This window comes from Acanthopagrus latus, chromosome 2, assembly GCF_904848185.1.
Source record: "Acanthopagrus latus isolate v.2019 chromosome 2, fAcaLat1.1, whole genome shotgun sequence".
NCBI lineage: Eukaryota > Metazoa > Chordata > Actinopteri > Spariformes > Sparidae > Acanthopagrus > Acanthopagrus latus.
The window spans coordinates 27,139,459-27,158,950 of NC_051040.1; the positions used below are offsets into that span (position 1 = coordinate 27,139,459).

The window sequence follows — 19,492 nt, forward strand, 5'->3', positions numbered from 1 at the left end:
TTGAATCACACCGTCCACCAGTGTTTAATGCAACAATGACAAATGCAAAGTTTTAACAGTGTAAACAACATCATCTACTGAAGAGTGAGGTCATGTGCATCAAAATACAATTGAATTAGCACACGCGGGACAGTGAAATTAGGAAATATGCTCTGAACTGGCATTTTTTTACATTTTACATGAACAAGTTCACATGAATTATACTTCATGCACAGACCCTATATGTGAACTGTGGACATTTATCTTTAAAATAGAGTCTGAGTCAGAGTGGTGTCAATAAATTAACACAAAGTTTTATTCAGTGTTTCCATTGATTAATTATTTACCAGCCTGGACCTACATTTCCTGAACACCAACATTCTAGCATCCACCAGAGCATGTCATTTTATTGCATGTGCTCATAAGCACGTACTGTAAACAATGCATTTGTTTGATGAAGTTACAAGAAATTAAGGAAAACAAACAAAATATATCCCAGAGCTCAAAGCACAGAGCAGCATCAGCAGACTTTTCCATGTCCTGTGCCAATTTAGGTTGCACACTGATTTTGATCCTTGTTTATTGTTGCTTTTTGGATTCGACAGAAGATGAAAACAACCATACTGTAAGTATTGTACAATAACTGTTCAACCTGGAGATGACAGGCGAGATCTCACAGAGACGGTGTGTGTGTGTGTGTGTGTGTGTGTGTGTGTGTGTGTGCAGGGCTGGATGGCAGCCGGCAGCTCTGGTGGTCGCACTGTCAAGCTTTATTAGGCTACATTATAATTGCGTTATCATGTTTACATTGGGTTTGCCTTTAATAATAAACATTATTAACTACATATTCTACATACAGACATTAAAACTGTAGAGAAACACCGGTGTGATGTTGATATGACTACAAGTCGTTTTCAGGTTTATTTATCCTGAGAAAGAGTTGCGATGGGGGATGAGTCATGGTACCTTAAACCTGTGATTCCTGTTTAGAAATGGGTGGATTGCTGTCTGCTGAGGAGAGCCGTCATTTACTTTCTTCATTTAATCTTTAGCATTAGAATCACGAAAAATCAGTGCAACGAGAAAAACACATTCAGTTTCACAGAAACCCAAATTCATCTCAATAGGCAAAAGTCAAATGTCGATGACATCCAAAAACATACAATAATGATAGCAATTGAGTGAGGAGGGCAGTCTGTCATCACTGGTGTTGCCGGTTGGTTGGCTCAAAAATCCAAGGCTGTTCAGTATGGTTTCTTCTGCTCAGAACACACACACACACACACACACACACACACACACACACACACACACACACACACACGTATATATAGATACAGACACAGACAGATCAAGTATTTGTTTGATGGTGATGGTTAATTAGAAAGATAGAGGGGTCATTCCATGCCAACCCACCCAAAATCCAGAATGTTTTCAAGTTCATGTAATGGATTAAATGGAATGGGGGAAAAAATCATGTTGAAACTTTTTCTTTTTAAATTCACGAGGCCTTGCAAAACACTGTAGCTGTACTGTAGCTTTTGTAGCTGTGTGTGTACTCTAAATCTCACCAATCGCTTATTTTTCACTTGATTGAGTTGAAATTTATCCTGAACATCAGAGAGACCCCATGGAAACTTGGTGACACGTATTCATTTAGTTGTTGCCGAATGGTTAGAATAATCAATGTAATAATATTGTCATTTTAAAAAATTCATCTCTCTAATAGTTTTCACATTCTTTCAACCAAATTTCAGTTCTGCATAGTACTAATATAGGTATGTCACGTCTACAAATGATTTGCTCTTACATAAAAGAGTGAGTGCCACATAAAAAAGTGTATATATTCACATATCCTTGAAACTGCTGTATGTGAAAATGTTGATACTCATTGCATTTAAATAAAAAATCCAAAGATGTTATACAATTCCTTCAATGTTCATGATTTTTTGAATTAGCTTATTTGTTGTTCTTCTCTCTGACTGTAATGTTCAATTCAGTGGTTTTATTTCATCAGTAGAGATTTGTACTGTGTTGACTCCAATCTGTCAGATACCTACTGAGACTATTTTTCATTGGGTTCAGAAAATGTGCATGTTACAGCTTGTAATGCTTGCTTCGATGACTAAAGGTGATGTCATCTTGTTCTCTGTGTCTAGACAAAATATTAATCCAAGTTCTTTAGATCAATTCACAGATATTTTTATATACATGCAATGAATAACAACACTTTCACATAGTTTCAAGGAAAGTAAAATAATCATTCTTGGAAAAATCCATAGTCAAAATAACCAAAAGAGTAGCTTTTTCAGCTCAGAAGCTATAATTAAAGAAATCTGTGTCACTCCGTTTTTTATTCAGGACCTAAATAACTTCTCGATGTGATCGAACTACACTAATACTTGGAGGCCCTGGGTGTGTTGGCATAGAATGACCCAAAGGCCACAATGATTCTATTTTTACATCATCTTACCTGCACTGATCGTTTTCCTGCAGTGTAGAAAACAAATGATTGATAAATTATATCACTCTTTCAGGCATCAACACCTCATATTTCAAATCAGTAAGAACATTGACAAATTACATTGTCTGTAAACTGCCTGCACTATACATGCCATCATTGCGGGGATGAGTATGATAACTCTAATCATGTTTTTTGAATCTTGTGTGTTTGAATCAAATGTAATTAAATCAAACTATTTGTCATTATGACTGAAGCTTGGACTCATTTGATAGACTCCTTACTATCCACGATCACCATGTTCACATTTCATTCTAACAACCTGTTTGTGTTAGGGCCTCCACTCACCTGAGAGCAGCTGGGGCAGCATCATGCACAGGATGACCAGCAGAATGACCAGAACGAAGACAACAGTGAGGGTAAAAATCCAGCTGCTTGGCTCTGAACAGTGAAAATAAGGATCGAGCATGAGGTTACAGTGGATGTCAGATGTGTCCCTCTGCTGCCACTGTGTGGTGAATTGTCATGCTACAGTGTAACAAGTGTGAGATGTTTTTTTCCTCTCACCTTCAACAGTCAGGATGAAGCTCTTTCGGATGGGCACTCTCAGGGACTTATGTGAGACGCTGCATGTATACTGTCTACCCGAGTCACTGAGCGTAGGCTGGAGATAGAAGAAAGCCGACAGAGAGTAGGTCTTGTCCTGGTTGTGTCTGTGACTTGACAGCAGAATGTTCTGGAGCACCTTGGGGAGTGGAGCACCCACCCTCTGGCCTGACACTGCCGGGCCCTGGTACCAAACTATCTCCACATCCAGAGGATAGTACTTCTCTGCCTCACAAATAACCTTCTGCTCCTGGCCCTCCTGCATCAGGAGAGTGGGTCCAACATTGAGGGTGACAATGGGAGCCTCTGAGGGGATGACAGAATAACATGAAATTAACATTTACTAAACAATTTCAGCAAGAGGTGGCTGTTATCAAATTCACTCCAGCTGTCGATACTTATCTGGTGACTGTGTTTGACTACTCCTCACCTTCGATATGCAGACTAATATCCAAGCTGGCGAACAGTGGCATCACTGACACAGAACAAATGTACATCCCTTCACTGCTCATCTTGGTGAGGGGAAGTTTGTAGGAAGCGTCTCCGCCTGCGAGGGCCTTCAGCCCAACACCTGATCCCTGGACCTGCCCTGTGCGGCTGGTGTGGCTGAAGAGTTTGGCTCTCTCTCCACGATGCTGAAAGTGCCACTCCACAGTGATGTTTGGTGTTTTGTGGTCAACTGCGAAGTGGCAGTGGAGCTTTTGTTCCGTACTAAGGCCCACTATCACTGATGGAGTCTGTGTTTGAAGGACCATGACAACTATGGAAGCAGAGATTAAACCGAGAGTGAGGACTGATATTAATCTCTGGAGCACAACATTTACTCAGGCTGTGGTGAGAGTTACCTGTTGTGGTGAATATCTCTCTGTCTGCGATAGCAGGCCAGCTGTGATAGTCCTGCTGTCCTGAGGGGGGCTGGTCAGTTGGATGTCTGAGGAAGCTGATGATGGTGAACAGGCCACTGGTGTGTTTGAGGGTGCAGCTGAACCAGCGGTTGTACTCCTCGGCCCCCTTAACTGGCCAGCGAACATGGATGCCTTGTGTGCTGTACCTACGCAGCTCACACTCCAGCTGCTCTACCTCCACTCCGTCTATGTACCGCCGCAGGTCCAACTTAGATCCTAGAACAGAGCAGAATACAATAGTATACAATAGTTTTCAGTCTGTGTGTCGTTTAGGCTAAAGCTCTTACCAGTGACTAGGAAAGTGATGGCATTTGGGTTAACAGGAGCGTCTCCTTTTTGACCAAACTGCAGCATAGCCTCTCTGTGGATGAGGTCAGTCTCAGTGTGACCCTCTATATTCCGGAAGACATGCTCATCAATGAACTGACAGGGCAGCCATGACATCTGAGGGACACACTGCACAGCTGAGAGAGACACAGAATAGTTCAGCAAGCTCACATAAAGAATTATATACTGTAGTATAGTACAGTGCAGTATATTACAGCAACGTGTGGTTTATTACAGTATTGTATAGTACAGTATGGTGGTCATTTCATTCATGTCTTGTTAATGCAAATGTCGACCCCACGCATAGAGCTTTAAACACGGCACAACCTGTAACATAGCTGAAGACAATAACTTACCTGCAAACAGGTGCAAGTAAATAAGTATCTTTAATATCAAACCCATGCTTTTGGGTCGGAGTTTCTCCTTGCTGCTCGAGCACCGTACAGACGTGTTCTGTTGAGGGGACACTTTCACTTTCACTTCAGAGGAAAGAAAAACTTGCTTTACCCGCCTCTCGTCTGACTGTACACCTTATTTGCGTTTGCATCACGTGTTGGGATTAAATATAAAAGCTAATATGTATAAAATGACAATTCATTTTAAAATCTACACAACTGAAACAATACCCTAGATGTAACGACATTCTAATGACACAAAGATCGTTAGTCTCCTACATGTAGTCAATTAATCACCCCTGGGCTATAACTTCGGTGTTAACTATGTACCATGTTACAAATAAAATACTGAAAGCACAGACATGTATGTCCTTATTTCAGCTCGATAAACATTTCGCAACAACATTATTGCCACGGCAATGTTTTTAAAGAGTCATCCCTGCAGTACTGACTCCGTCCATTGACGGCGCTGTGACGACACCAGAACACCCGAGAGCAGCGGGTCTCTCTTGTGTTTTGTAATATAACAAGGCGTTAAATTAAAACATAGATACAGCCTTTGAGACTGAGCCCTGTCCATTTATGTGTAAGCTGCTCAGTGGCGCATGAAGCCAAAATGGCTGGACTTTGTGGCGATAAAATGTACCCCGGGCCGATAGAGCGTGTGCCAGTGCTGGCTAACTTCCGGTTTAGCGCCTGGCTAACTTATATGGGAATAACATATTTTAAGTTAGCTCTTGTAGACTTTCCAAATGTTATTGGACCAAAGGGCGCAAATTGTGATAGTGAAACGTGTCATTTCGCGTTGGCTGTGACGCTGAAAAAAATGTATCCATCATCTTACAGACGCTTCTTTCGCAGTGTTTGCCCATGGGACTAGTGTTATTGGGCCGCAGTGCATCACATGAAGATGTAATGACACAGTGTGGCCACTATAGCGGTTAACCGTAAGGCCTGGCGCTCTTTGAATATTACGTCCTGGGTTTTGACATGCCGATGCGGAACCGGAAGTGAGTTATAGGAAATTATAAACATGCTGCTGAAAACCTTGAACGCCGCGAAAAGCCGAAAACATGTTGATGAACCTCACCTCACCACGATAAACTACGTGTAGTGCTCGTGCTTTGGTGGACTAGATAGAACAGCCTGAGGAACAGCTCATGAATGCGACCTAAAAACTGGACTAAACTTTGCTAGATGAATTAAGCGGCTCACGTGCATTCAGCAGATATGACGCTGGTGATGAACAGAGGTATCGTTTAGTTTTTACATAACCTGTTTCTGAAACACGTCTCAGTTTGTCAATATGATGCAGCATTTAATTTCGAATACTTAATTTTCAGGCTGTCTTTTCATTGAATTGAAACTGGCCTTAGTTGGTGTGCAGAAGTACAGAAAGTACCATCCTGAACAAGTAGTTTATACTGTTTGTGGGGGAAAAAAAGAAGTGGTACAATTATAAGGAAACCAAAATCAAACATTGACAATATATTGAACCAGACTCTATTGGGTGAATTAGTCCCATGTCAAATTGAAAAATGTAAGTAGTAAGTTACATATTCATGTGCACATTGTCAGTGGAAGACAATGTCAAACCAGATTTTCGGCAGCAGTCAGAATCAGAATTCCTTCATTTGTCCCACAAACGGGGAAATTTTTTGTCACAGCAGCCAAAGGACAGTAATATTGAAATATCTTCTAATCATTTAATTGGTGATAAGTGAGTAGTAGATGGGCTGTTAGAGCTAAAACTTAAAGCTGCTGTAAGTTTTATCTTGGAGATAAACAGCTATATAGTCCAACAGTAATCACTGTTACAGATAATGGGCTATTATTTTAATAATACATTTGTCTTTTAAGAATTTTACAAGCAACAAATACTCCAGTTTCAGCTCATTACATCTGTAGCTTTGCTGCTTTCATTCTGGTCCATGGTTAAAGAAAATACTTTCCTACTTTTTTTTCCCCCCCATATATAAAAGTCAGTTAAAAACTTTTTTGAAGACACCAGGATGGCCCTGGGAAATTATCATGGGAATTGTCATCCTTTTGTTTTATAGATTAAACCATTTGGAAATAATTGGCAAGTTAATCAATTCAAATTGATCTAGATAGTTGTTACAGCCCCAATTTGGTCATGTCTCCTTATATGATGTTTTTTTGTATGAAGGAAACATTATTCCTTAACTTGGTTTTGACATTGCCTCTATTTTCTTTTCAGATTTGGCCGTTCTTCAGGGTGCTTTCGTCCTGGCCGATAAGCTATGTCTCCCCTCGTCACTGTCCTCCCTTCAGAAAGCAGACTGGAGCAGGGTGGCACATCCGGTCCTGGAGGCACTCAAAGACATCTGTAGACAAGAGGAGCTTAGTTCACATCCTACCACAACCAATGTTAGCTGGATAAAGAAAGTTGTTTGTGTTGTGTGGCTGAAGCTGTTGGCCAGGGAGACTGGAGAGGATGTAGAGACGTCCTGGAGAGAGAACCCTTTCTTTGCCCTCCAGAATGGCCTCCCTGAGGTCAACCATGTTGTTTTGCTGGAATTGTTGAAGTCGATGGAAGCTGCTCAGATATTTGCCAACTTCCTCTTGTATCTTCCTCAAGCTCAGATCTGTGCCGAGCTAGCAAGACTAGTGGAACACATGAAGAGCAGCCCTATTGGAGAGGATGATGTCAGACTTTTTATGGAGGTGTGGTGGGAACTGTGGAAAGGGAGAGATGAGAAGATGATTGGAGGAGAAGATAGAATAGAGACGATGTTTGCAAGACAATTTTCACATCTCTCCTCCAAGTCCTCCAGAGTTTCCCCTCAGGCTGCCAAGAGGTTAAAGCTGGACCCATCAGATCTACCAGCATCCTCTCCAACCACTGATGTCCTGTACATTCTCCTTCACGCACTTAAAGACATAAAGGATCACTTATCTTCAACAGACCTTTGCCTCCAGGCTCTCTCCATATGTCTTGATGCTTTTTACACCAACTTCCTGATAAGTGAGGCAGTCATACTTCCACCCAAAGAGAAACTGCACATCCTGTCTAAAGTCATCAGCATCAGAGAAAGGAATGATGAGAAACTGAGTCCTGAACTCATCCGCGAGACTCTGAGTGACCTGCATGCTTCTCACACACCAGCTCAGTTTCAGTCCAGCAGGATGAAGCTCGGTGAGGCCTTGAAGATTATTACAGGGCTTGCTCAGTTTTGGCAGAGCAGTGGGCTCCTGACAACATGTGACGATACTAATCCGAGCTTTCCCGCTTTCAAATTAGTACAAAGTGTCCAGAGAGTCCTGACGGCTCTAGAGAAAATAGAAGTGCCTGAAACTTTGACTGAAAATGTAGATCTAGAGGCTGAGAAAAGTATGCTGAGAGGTCTGCTGGAATCACTCGCTTTCCTTTCTATAGAGAACACCCCCGAGGTTAACGCCAGGGTCACCACGATCATCATCAGTCACCGTCTGGACGACTATCAGAACTTGGCACTGTTATTTGCCAGTGAGGAAAGTTTAGCTGTCTGTGATGAGCACTGGATGGAGTGCTTGGAAAAGAACCAAGCAGCCTTCCAGCAGTGCGACACACTAATCAAACTGACCTCTGCCCTCATGAGGAAACTACACAACAAGAGTGTAAATGAGAGCCAGTGCAGGAAGCTGATGAAAGTGGTCGCAGACATTTTCACCGCACTCTCCTTAGAAGACAAGAACAAAGTGTTGACAGCCATGATGAGACTGTCCAGCAGGGGGTTCTTTGGGTGCTCCGTCCCCTCTGCTGTGAATGACAGGTTTGAGCAGGAGCTCAACATGGCCTTCAACTGTATCGTTCAAGGAGGTGGTGGAGTGTCGCAGAGCAATCTGAACACAGCAGTGTCTTTGGTAGCGAGAGTCGCGTTTCAGAACCCAGAGGCCGCCTTGAGGGCTTGTTGTCATTCAGCTGTTTTCAATAAACATGGTTTCGCTCTCATTGCTAAGATCCTGCAGCAGCTGCCTGGACTCACAGGACCGGGGGAAAGAAAAGATGAAGCTCAAAGTGAAGAAGAAGACAGACAAGAGGCAATGGAAAGTGTAGCTGAAGGAAAGGATGCTGTGAGAGGTGGCAGTCTGCTGTGCAGCTGTCTACAGGAAATGATGAAGAACAAACCATTGTCAGCCAGTGAAAAAGAGCAGTTCCTCAAGTATCTGGGTCTGCTCATGATGCCTGTCATGGCAGTTGAGGGAGAAGAAAGGAAGCAAAGCTTTCTGCCACCTCAGGAGGTTGTGAACATGTTCGTCCTGCCTAACCTCTCCTCTGTTGGTGAGTGTAATGTTATGTCCACACTTAAACAAAGCTGATGGTAAATTTATATTTTTATGTTTACAGACAACATCTTACAGCTGCTGTTTGCTGAAGACGCCTGTGAAATGTGCTTTAAAAACCATAAAAGTCAATAAGGTGGCCCTTGAGCTAAAGAAAAGAGAGGCAGAATGGAGGAAGGCTACCCATGTATACACTGTAGTACAGTACATATGGCAATGAAATTGTATTTCTCCTGGTCCTTAGTGTAAACAAAGAATGAATGATACAACATTCAGTGAGAATGAGGCAAACATTAAGACTCCAACTAGGTGGAACAAGATTCAGACAAGATACAAACATACAGTGTTTGCAGGACAACTTCTGTTGAGAGTGTAAAAAATGTAAAATATGCACCCAAGTGTAAAAAGAAGTAGTGTGGTTGAAGCAGTAAAAGCAGTTTGTGGGCTGTAGTTGTCTGACAGCCTGAGAGAAGAAGCTGTCGCTGAGTGTGGAGGATTTGCTCCAGTGCCCTTTTCCAGACGGTAAGCAGTGTGAAGAGTCCGGGGGAGGGGTCTTTAATGGTCTGTGTTGGCACCTTTCAGAGATATAGATCACAAAGTGCTTCACAATAATGAAAAACACGAATAAAAGCAATAAATGGAAGTATAAAACAACAATGACAAACAGCACAGGGCTGACAGGTTAAAATAGCAACAGCAATAGAACAGATTAGGGCAGAGGCACATAAACCAACAAGGCAGGAAAACCAGATAAAATGTATTTAAGAAAAAGAGCAGGTATCTTAACTAAAAACCTGTCTAAATAAAACCATCCTCAGCTGCTTCATGAAACTTTTACAGGAATCTAGATCTAGAGTTTGGAGCCCTGAGGGGAGAGGATTGCATAAGTGCCAAAGCTTTTTAAGCCAGGTCACCACGAGTTTTGTAGAGTGTTCAAGGGACAACCAGCAGTTTGTGTTCAGATTACCCAAGGCAGCGATTTGGGGAACAAGGGAGGAGGTCTGAAATATATCAGGGGATTAAACCATGCTAAGTACTAAAGTCTGTAAGAAAAACGTTAAAATGGAGGCAGAGTTTGATGTGAAGGGAGGATAAAATCAGTGTGATATTTGATCTTTTGGGATTTCTAGTTGAAAGCCGAGTAGCTGAGCGTTTAGGACAGATTGAAGACAATTCATGGATTTAAACAGGAAAAAAGAATTTTACACAGTCATCTAATTGACAAGCAGTACAAGTATGAATGATCATCCCTATCTCAAGCTTGGTAACCACAGATCTTAGTTTAGTCAGGAATAGTATTTAACACATGGTTGCATATTTACACTGAGCAATCAAAGTACTTATTTAGAGTCTATTGTTCACTGCTGGACTCCACCAAATCTGGATGTAATATCTGGCTCTTAAAGGCCAACGAAGATTCCGTGAGGGTCCACTTTAGTCCATCTTTTTGTGAGATCTGTCAATGCTACAGTTCCACACTCCAGTCCAATTGGTGGCTTATACACATCTAGCTAGCTTGTTAAGGAGAGGATAAAAAAACGGATGCTTGTTCTGAAAAGAGGTTCTGAGAGGAGATATGTCAAAAACAGCCAGAGTGTGCCTCTCAAAAACTGAAATATCTTCTAACACAGATGTGTAAAGACCAGCAGCTAAATGCTCCACATTGGAGCCAGCTCCCGTCTTGTCTGTCTGCTTCTTTGGGCTGTACAGATATTTCTGCTGAAATCAGTTGCCTGCTGCTGGAAAAGTCAACAAGGTCAAGTGCAACAACATTGTTGCAAGTATACAAAAGTGAAGTTGATCAGCATAAGAAAACAAAATGATAATCTGAAAGACACGGAAAGCGCCATAGATCTGCTACTGTTGATTAATGCTGCTTTCAGGATTCCTTGTGAAAAAATGTTTACACAGTGGTCAATGGATGGAACATAGTCTTTGACCCCTCTGATCCAAACCACTTTCTTTACTCCCTCCAGGACAAAGCTGCTTTGATATAGAACTGAGTCTGCAGCTTCTCCACACTGCTTTGTCTGTAGTCATCCAGGAAGCAGACTCATCCTCTCACTGGATGTTGCACTGCTCTCCCTTCCCTCTTCTCTATGTCCTGGCCGAGCTGGACAGCCAGAGTCTCAGGTATGTAATGTGAATGTTTTGAACGTCCCGTAACTTCTTATGTTTAATTGCGTTATACCTGAACTTTTCACCTCTTTAGTTCATAGCTGTAACCCACTCCCATTTTAACGCAAATCCATCAAAATCTCTGCTAGGTGTTGGGAGAAGCTGCCAGAGGGCACGGTCCACCATTGGTCCATGGAAACCAAGGAGCTGCTGGCGGTGGTGCTGACCACACTAGGGAAAGTGATGGGGGCAGAGGTGGCTGCAGCTCCCAGCACCTGGTCCAGACCTCTTTTCTGGCTCTACAACAAGATGGAGGGACTTGACTGGACCGTTCGTTTCCACCTGAAGCCCGTTTGGGGGGAACACTTTAAAAACGAGGTTCCCTCATCTTTGCTGACTGTGTGTGATCTACCTGAGCAGGTAAGAACTTCACTTAATCTGGAGATTATATATCCTCCTTGAATAAACCCCTGATCTGTGCAGCTCCAGCCTGCCCAAACTAACAGTTTGTTTGAAATGTGTTTTTTTTTTCTTTATTGTTCTTGTTTTTTTCCTCCGACCACAAGTAACTAAGGCTACTAAGACTCTTAAAGAGAGATGGGGGACCATTATGGATCAGTCCATGTTAACTAACAGAACTACTGTTCTACTATGTTAACTGTTCAGAACGTGTAGTCTGAATGGGACAGCCACCTGACGACTTTGAAAGTTGTGTAGTGTGTTCAAGCCCCAATAGTTAAATTGAAGTTTTTAAAAGTAGAGTTGGTATGAAATTACCTTGGCATTCTGGGGAGGTTGTATGTAATCGTTCAGATTTGCAACAGTTAATTGATTTTTAGGTGGTCGGACAAAACAAAACCTTTTGTCCATGAGTAATTGTTTTGCCTTGAGTTAATTGGTTAATCCAGTAAATTGTGAGCAAAGTAATCAATGAGTATAATGTATATCATCACTTTCAGCTTCTGGTCACCAGCGGTCTGAATCTAGATTCAGTGCTGTATCAGAGGCAACTGGGCTTGTTTCAATTTCTTGAAGATTTTGTTTTTGCTTATTTTTCATTCTGTATCAAACTATTTCTGCTAATATGTTTGTTCATATCTTCTTTGGTCCCGTCTCCCTCCGCCTCTACAGGAGTGGTCAGGCTTAGACCTGCCTCAGTATGGCCCGGGTACAGGTCTTTTGGCCTGGATGGAATGCTGCTCTGTATCAGACTCTTTGCAGTCCACCATGTTATCCCATCTGTCTTTGGACCAGCGCCGGCTCGACCACGTCCGCATGTTCAGCAAAGGCCTGCTGGTGGCTCTGACCCAGACCCTGCCCTGGTGTTCTGTCTCCCAGTGGGCCAGACTGTTGAGGGTCCTGAGGGAGCTGATCACCTCAGGCCGCCTCCACGTCCCCTTCTCACTTGAGTATGTGGACTATCTGCCCCTCCTGGACCTGAGGAGGTTTTCGTCTGAGCTCCGCCTGTCTGTCCTCCTGCTCCGGGTCCTTCAGCTGCTGTGCGGGTCCAGCTGCTCCGACTGGCTGTCAGCGGATGGCTGGGCACATGTTGGCAGGTTATATGCCTATGCTGTTAGGGAGATGATCAACTCAATAAGAGCCAAGCTGCCTCTGCCTTCATCTGGTGCTTTGACTGTCCCAGCTTCTCCTAAAACACCAGCGCCCGGAGATTCAAATCCTTCATGTTCTTCAATCAAATCTCCAAAACTGTCCAGGGACTCTGAGAAAGGCCCGAAACAAGAGGAATGCTCTCCTCTCAAATCCAAAGAGTCACAAGTGGAGAAGGAGGAGAGCGTTCCCAGCCAGGAAGTTCTGTTTGTACTCAGCCAGCTTTTCTGCCACGTTCAGCACATCCAGGTTTGAACTGTTAACATCACCATCATGGCTACTAAGAGTTTAGCTTTAATCTTACACTGTCTCTTCTAACGTATCGGTTTTCCTAAATCTCCATCTAAATTTCCTTCTCTCAGGTGATGATGCCAGGAGGTCAGTGTGAGCCATTGTTCCTGTCCAGTCTGGAGATCCTCAGTCACTATGAGGCCATCATGGCCGCTTTCCCAGACAGCAGCAGCGCGCTTGAGAGTGACAACACCCGACACTTCTTCTCCACCATCACAGACAACCTGGAGAACCAGGAGATGAAGGCTGTACTGCAGCAGAAGATAGCTCAGCTTGTGTCATCTGCAGCTTAAGACACTGACTCTGATTCTCCACAAGAGAATCAGGCTTCTCAAATGCTTTATGTATTCTGTATATTCTGAGACCATCGTTTCAGTTGTCAGTGTCATACACTGTACATAATTTAGATATTTTTGTTGGCTAACAAAGCTGCGTGAATTAAAGCCAGTATGTGACAGCAAATGTCTTTATGTGCTGTTTCAGTAATATTCATTTTTACTTTGAAGTTGAACTGTTAGAGGTCCTTGGGCAGACTGAGAAAGTACCCTTATGTCAACCAGTGGATACATTTAGAATGAACTTGTACAGTATCTACCATTCTTCTGGCACAGCATGAGCTTTTTGGACACACAGAGCCATGTATCCCTGGCTGCACACAATTGCAATCAATATGTGATTTAATACAATGTAGTAATTTAAAAAGTCATTGTTTTATTCATACAAAAATGTCCCAGCAAATAGTAAATCTTGAACAATGTACCTGACTAGCTGTAACACAACATTTAAGACAGTTTTGTCTCATAGTAAAATCAAACAAGATTCATAGGCTAAAACTTCAAAATGATAGTAGTGCACAGCCCTACGATGACCACTAAGAGATTATTTTGTCGTCTAACGCTTTGTTTTAGCCAGCAAACTGGCAGTGCCAAGCTCGGGCAGTGATGCACAGCAACCATGGCCTGTTTTTCCTCAACATGGTTAAAAATAGACTACAGCAATGTAGAATAAAACAGATCCTGTAAAGCATGCATTTAAGTGTAGACATGGTAAAAAAAAAAATCATAAAGGCAGAAAAAGGAAAAAAAGTTTAGTTCTTGGAATAGTGCCCCATTCCTAGAAATACCCATTACAGTGAAAAACACTCATTTGAAATGTATGTAGTAAACATGTAGACAAACAGTTTACCCTCTCAACACATTTACAATAGACTTTTCTGCTTGTGCAAGTTGAAACACACACTGAATTTAAGGGCTGTGTGTTTATTAGTTCCAATAAACTTTAAAGCACATGCTGAGGACCATGAAAGGACTTGCTGCAGGTCTGTTCCCCTGCCATTAGCATGAGGAGGCCAGGGCTGAACAAGAGAGTCTATCTTTAGCAGGTGGAGAGGGCACGGCACACTTCACCAAATGACTTGCTTTAAAGATTTCCGTTAGTTTATACTATGGATTACTTTTAAAAATCATTTCTGTGCAGCTCTTCTTCTCAGCAGACAGATCACAGGCAGTAAACTTGAAATATAATATTCCTCACACTCGCAGCTGTAGTGACACGTGAGCTGAATGTTTATGAAGTGCCACACACTGGGAATTTTCAGCTCAATTAACTATATTTACCATCGACACTGATTGGGATTGCCACATAAAACATGGCAATTTTCTCCTTTAGCTTCATGTGCATGTAATGCAAAAATGTGTCATGTAAAGCATAAACTAATTATCATTATGTACCAGGAAAAAAATAACAGAACTCAAAGACTTCATCAAATATATTTGTAGAAAATAAACTAATGCAAGTGTAATAAAATGGACAATTCACAGGAGAACGGCTTTATTTCAAGAAAAAAAAATCTAAACTTTATAACAAGAAAATATATATTGTATTTGAAGAAGGCAGCCCTCTGTTGTATCTTGAGTGTTAGTGTTGAACCCTGTATTTATTTATCAGTTGGTGAATCCTTCAGTCTGTCTTCGGCCTGTCTTTGCTCCCGTCTTCCTTCCCTCTCTTCTGGCGCTGGTACAACCTTTTAGCTTTCCTCAGCAGCAGGATAAACCAATAGACCTGTGGAGCCAGTATTGCCATGTTACCCACGTTGCACTGCAGGGGCAGATGGAAGGCCACTTTATGCACAGGAATTCCAAACTGCCGGCCGTACATCCAGTACATGAAGGGGAAGATGGCGATCCGACACGTAAAGAAACTGAGGAGGACAACGATGCCGTTGAGCCTGTGCAGCCTGGTGTCGTCAAGGCCCAGCTGGATATCAGGGGACAAGAAAAGGAAGGAATGTGAAGAGGAATAATACAGCAGCTTATTTTAGTATTTACTTTGAGACCTTAACTGTTTGTTACAGACACAGGTGGGTGTTAGAGAAATAAAGCAGATGGTTCAGTGCTGGGTAAGAGGTCTCACTACATGGTTTAATAGGTATGAATGTGAATCAGTTTCTATGACCTTCACAATCACCAGATTTCATCCCCCTCGTAAAACTTCTGATGTAATTCATTAGACTGTGAACTCCTAGAACGCTGTCATATCAGCTTTGTTCTTTAACTTATCACTCTGAGGCAGCACGGTGTAAAGGCATTATCTTCCCCACGCAACGGTGGAACAACCACAATAACATGAAACTTTACAAAACAAGAAGAACCCTGCTGATGGTGGAGGCCTAGAATGTGAAGAGGGGGAGCGATACAACCCAAGGTCTAACAAGAGTGAACTGATGGCGGCGTGCTACCGTGTAAGGCGCTGATGTGACCGTAAGGAGCAATTAGCCCCAAGGACACTGCGACATGAGGACAGGAGATCAGGAGATCAAATCCTCAACCCTGTTTGGCACCCGTGCTCACATCGAAGCCTCCGTGTGAAACACTGTCAAAAGGTTGGGCACTCCAACATAAAGGAGCTGGAGTAAAAGAGGTCTTTTCTATATTCTTTAAAATAGTCAAACATAGCAACAGTGTGGAAACAGTGGTGAGCTCCTTGTAGAGAAATTGGGATGCAGCAACACTTGTATTAATAATAATAATGTCCGGATGATTTACTTGGATCAGAATCTTCCCCAAAGAGACGAAGGGAGTGCTGAACTCTGTGATGAACAGGCAGCCAATGAAGAAATCCCCCAGTCCTCTTCGGAAAAACTGAAAATCAGACACATTGCACAGTCAGCCATCTGGGACAGCCTCTTTAGACGGACCAATCCCATCTGCAAAACACACCGCAAGCATGACAGTCACTCCTCCCCATACTGACCAGTGTGATGGGCATGAACACGAGAAGCAGGGCCAGGTGGTGAAGGATCAGCATCCACTCCTTGCGGACGAAAGCCTTCACTATCTGAAGAGAGTGGCTGCTGCATGACCCGGACTGACCTCTGACCCTCTGGACATGGTAGTGGCTCAGATACATGGCGTAGATGTCATGGACCATGTAGGGCGCCCCGAACACAGCAAAGCCATTGACCAGCCAGTGACTGATCCAATCAGCGTTGTTTGTATGCAAACAAAGCACAACAGGATAGGAAAGGTTCATATGTAGATTAATAGGATATGGAAAGACAGTGAACTTACTTTATGTATTGTGTTTTGCCACAAAGGGGTTGGGGCTGATTCACAGAAACTAAGAAACTGTGACTCTTGTACCTGTCCTTCATGGTGTCCCTGCAGGAGGTCACTACAATGACTCCAGCTGCAGTAGCCAGAGAAGCGTGGATGGCGGAGACCAGCCTGAACACACAAAATCAGCACAAACGACCAAATATGTTGTTATGTTGCTTATCGGCACCCACAGATACATCATCAAACGCTTCGTCCACTCGAAGGTCCACTTTGGTGTCTTCGGCAGACATGATACACAAATGTGATGGAGTATTTTTTTTAATACTTTCAGACGGCTCTTGTCGCAATGTGTGCGACGTTAGAGCAGCACTTCACTAAGTCGAGCCTCTGGTTCATTATAAGAAAGCCCAACTTAGCAGCTCTTCATATGAACCGATAGAAAGTAGGAAGTTCATCTCAGTTACAGTATGTGAGCTGACAGATAGACAAGACGACATTAAACAGCCGCACGTCTAAAGGAGTTCGGTCCAGTGACGGGCTCGTGTCGGTTCTGCTGACCTCTCACTGACAGAAACCACGTCGGCATCGCTCCACTGTCTGAACGAGTGTCTCAGGGTTTTCCTGAAAGCGTAGAAAAGTCCTGGGAACACCACGGCTCCACACACTAGAGCACGAAACATGATCTGAGACGACATCTTCGTGTCTTCGCTGCAGCGCCCCAACGGTCAAATCCTGAGGTACGAAGTCACACCGGTGACATCATCGACGTCAGTGAGACAGCCGTCTGTCATGTCTGTTTACAGACCTGTAGCACAGAAGCTAATGTTGCTAAAAGGAGCCACTTCCTCACTGAGCCTTCATACTTGACATACTTGGGTTTTTTTTTCATAAGAAGGGCTGCTATTGGCTGGAGGAGACCTCGTTTGAACCAATGGCTGACAGACTCACCTGAAATAACCTTTCAATATGTCCGTGTTAAAGTGTCAGAACAGGGACAGCGGCTCTGCTTCACCACGGCCATGACACAAGTTTTACAATAAAGTCACGCAGGACACATTATACCACAGCAACACAGTCTTAATGACAGAGGAGAAGAGCTGGACATTTAATAAGGCAGCTGTGTGAGTCAGGTTCGTCCTCCGGGACTGAAAGGACTCTCCAGCCACCGTCTCTTTATTTTATTCTATAAAACGACGCCGGTCGTTGACCGGAAACGACATGAAAGAATTGCATGCCTTGCCTTGGCTAGAGTATTTTCAACTCCTAATACCTAAAAAAACTACGTTTTTTCTGTTGTGCTGTTAATGCTGATTCGTTAGAATTAGAATCGATCCCCAGTCAACCCGGAAGGGGGCGGGTCATGAGGTAAGGGGAAAGTACCGGATGGGTGGATCTTTTCTATGGTATTGATTATCAAGTTGCACCATCTATCAGTGGGAATATGAGATGTATTTCATTTATTCAGTCTGAATAACCACAGGACTGATATTCAGAGCGGAGAAAAACGGCATGGAGAGAATTTAACCGCTTGAACAATAATACAGTTGAACCACAGCAAAATGTAGTTGAACTACTAGTTTAATTACAAGCCTCATACAACCTGCTTTAGCAGCAAAATGAGTTTTGTGTTGACATGTAGCTGTGATCATCCATTCACTTTACTGACTGTCTGAAATGTCTCACACGCTTCTTGTCTGTCACACGAGCATCATCTCGATGGTTTAAAAAGCTTGGTTATGCAACTCCAAGCTGCAAAACCTGCAGCGTCTGAGTGTGAGTCCCTGACTTGCCTCTTAACTCTAACTAGTTTTAGTATTAAACTCTGTCATGTCTTGTTACACTGTAGGGTTTCTTACATTTAAAACCAGTCCCTATTTAGATCAGATATTTAGTAGAAGCTTCGGTTATTTTGCTGTGAAGCTCCATAAATGATTTGTGGACTACGAAACTTCCCGTCCCTTGGGATGAGGGTGAGTAGATAATGACTGAATCAGTTTCAGCTTTGGGTGAGCTTCTCCTTTAAAATTCTGAGGAAATAACATTTTTGGACATTTTTGTCAAATGCTCAGGGAATAATGCATGGATCCTGATGGACAAAATCAGGTCTATTTAGGTGACTGGGATCTATAAATGACTCATAAAGGGGATTTTTGCCCCCCCCCAAAGAAGTAGAGCTCCTGTTCTTTTTCCTTCTGTTACATTCACAATGCTGTGTCCGAGGTCACCCACTCATTACCTACTCCCTAGTCACCACATAGTGAATCCAACATAGTGCACTATATAGCGAGCTCAAGGGCAGAAAGAAAAACGGACTTTTGGACACTACTCCGGCACTGTTAATGACGTCACTACTGTCGCGCAGTTGAAACGTGAATTGAAACCTCCATGTGTTTGTCTGCAGCGCAATGCATGATGGTAAATATTGCTTGGTTAGTGACCATCGGTTGTACGCTACTTTTCGCGATGCATTGTGGGATACTTTGAGTGCACTATATAGGGTATATATAGGGCACTATATAGGGTATAATATTCCCCACTAGAAATTCGGACAGCACTACAAAATGGTGTAGTCACAATATAGTTCACTATATTGTGTCTGAAATCAGCACTATATAGTGCACTATATAGTGCACTATATAGGGAGTAGTGAGTGATTTCAGATTTCAGACACAGCCAACGTCTGAGCACTCAGGGCCATCATTTCACCATAAAAGCCAAAATAATACAGACACAAAGTAAAACCATTGTTTTGTCAACTTTATTTCATATATTTGTGTGTGTGTGTTTATATATACATATATAAATATATATCCACATATATATTTATATTTTTATATATATATACACACACATGCACACATATCACACACATAGGTGTGTGTATATATATATATATATATATATATATATATATATATATATATATATATATATATACATACATACATACATACATAT

The 19,492-nt window shown here is 42.6% G+C and overlaps 3 protein-coding genes across 8 annotated transcripts; 1 reads left to right on the forward strand and 2 right to left on the reverse strand.

Annotated features, from left to right (window-relative positions):
- Window positions 1-268: 268 nt before the first annotated feature.
- On the reverse strand, window positions 269-5,690 carry dhrs13b.2 (dehydrogenase/reductase (SDR family) member 13b.2). 6 transcript variants are annotated; one of them, XM_037123662.1, is made up of 9 exons: window positions 5,518-5,690; window positions 4,635-4,731; window positions 4,239-4,415; window positions 3,892-4,167; window positions 3,477-3,806; window positions 3,008-3,352; window positions 2,789-2,881; window positions 2,453-2,469; window positions 269-1,238 (listed from the first exon to the last, which is right to left on the reverse strand). In XM_037123662.1, the coding sequence occupies exons 1-9, from the start codon at window positions 5,572-5,574 to the stop codon at window positions 1,224-1,226; spliced, it is 1,407 nt and encodes a 468-aa protein (XP_036979557.1). In that variant the 5' UTR covers window positions 5,575-5,690; the 3' UTR covers window positions 269-1,223. The 6 variants fall into 6 exon arrangements, with proteins under 6 accessions (XP_036979557.1, XP_036979539.1, XP_036979548.1 ...); XM_037123644.1 differs by having other exon boundaries at window positions 2,453-2,472; XM_037123653.1 differs by having other exon boundaries at window positions 2,453-2,472; window positions 4,635-4,757; window positions 5,518-5,560.
- An 18-nt stretch (window positions 5,691-5,708) lies between these two features.
- Window positions 5,709-13,447, forward strand: gemin4 (gem (nuclear organelle) associated protein 4). Its single transcript, XM_037123633.1, has 6 exons — window positions 5,709-5,925; window positions 6,895-8,958; window positions 10,937-11,093; window positions 11,228-11,498; window positions 12,210-12,935; window positions 13,049-13,447. The coding sequence occupies exons 1-6, from the start codon at window positions 5,904-5,906 to the stop codon at window positions 13,268-13,270; spliced, it is 3,462 nt and encodes a 1,153-aa protein (XP_036979528.1). The 5' UTR covers window positions 5,709-5,903; the 3' UTR covers window positions 13,271-13,447.
- A 1,328-nt stretch (window positions 13,448-14,775) lies between these two features.
- Window positions 14,776-17,397, reverse strand: LOC119033509 (TLC domain-containing protein 3A-like). Its single transcript, XM_037123703.1, has 5 exons — window positions 17,093-17,397; window positions 16,619-16,702; window positions 16,230-16,449; window positions 16,022-16,117; window positions 14,776-15,233 (listed from the first exon to the last, which is right to left on the reverse strand). The coding sequence occupies exons 1-5, from the start codon at window positions 17,227-17,229 to the stop codon at window positions 14,937-14,939; spliced, it is 834 nt and encodes a 277-aa protein (XP_036979598.1). The 5' UTR covers window positions 17,230-17,397; the 3' UTR covers window positions 14,776-14,936.
- Window positions 17,398-19,492: the final 2,095 nt, after the last annotated feature.

Bases quoted from the DNA above. Each gene is read 5' to 3' on its own strand.
- dhrs13b.2 (XM_037123644.1), bottom strand. From the start codon at position 5,574: ATGCACTGCGGCCCAATAACACTAGTCCCATGGGCAAACACTGCGAAA. The intron at 4,732-5,517 runs GTAAGATGATGG...TCCCCTCAACAG, and splicing joins ACACTGCGAAAGAAGCGTCT to AACACGTCTGTACGGTGCTC. The intron at 4,416-4,634 runs GTAAGTTATTGT...TGTCTCTCTCAG, and splicing joins TTACTTGCACCTGTTTGCAG to CTGTGCAGTGTGTCCCTCAG.
- gemin4 (XM_037123633.1), top strand. From the start codon at position 5,904: ATGACGCTGGTGATGAACAGAG. The intron at 5,926-6,894 runs GTATCGTTTAGT...TTTTCTTTTCAG, and splicing joins GACGCTGGTGATGAACAGAG to ATTTGGCCGTTCTTCAGGGT. The intron at 8,959-10,936 runs GTGAGTGTAATG...TACTCCCTCCAG, and splicing joins GCCTAACCTCTCCTCTGTTG to GACAAAGCTGCTTTGATATA.
- LOC119033509 (XM_037123703.1), bottom strand. From the start codon at position 17,229: ATGTCGTCTCAGATCATGTTTCGTGCTCTAGTGTGTGGAGCCGTGGTG. The intron at 16,450-16,618 runs GTACAAGAGTCA...TGATTGGATCAG, and splicing joins AGGGACACCATGAAGGACAG to TCACTGGCTGGTCAATGGCT. The intron at 15,234-16,021 runs GTAAATCATCCG...CCTGATATCCAG, and splicing joins TGGGGAAGATTCTGATCCAA to CTGGGCCTTGACGACACCAG.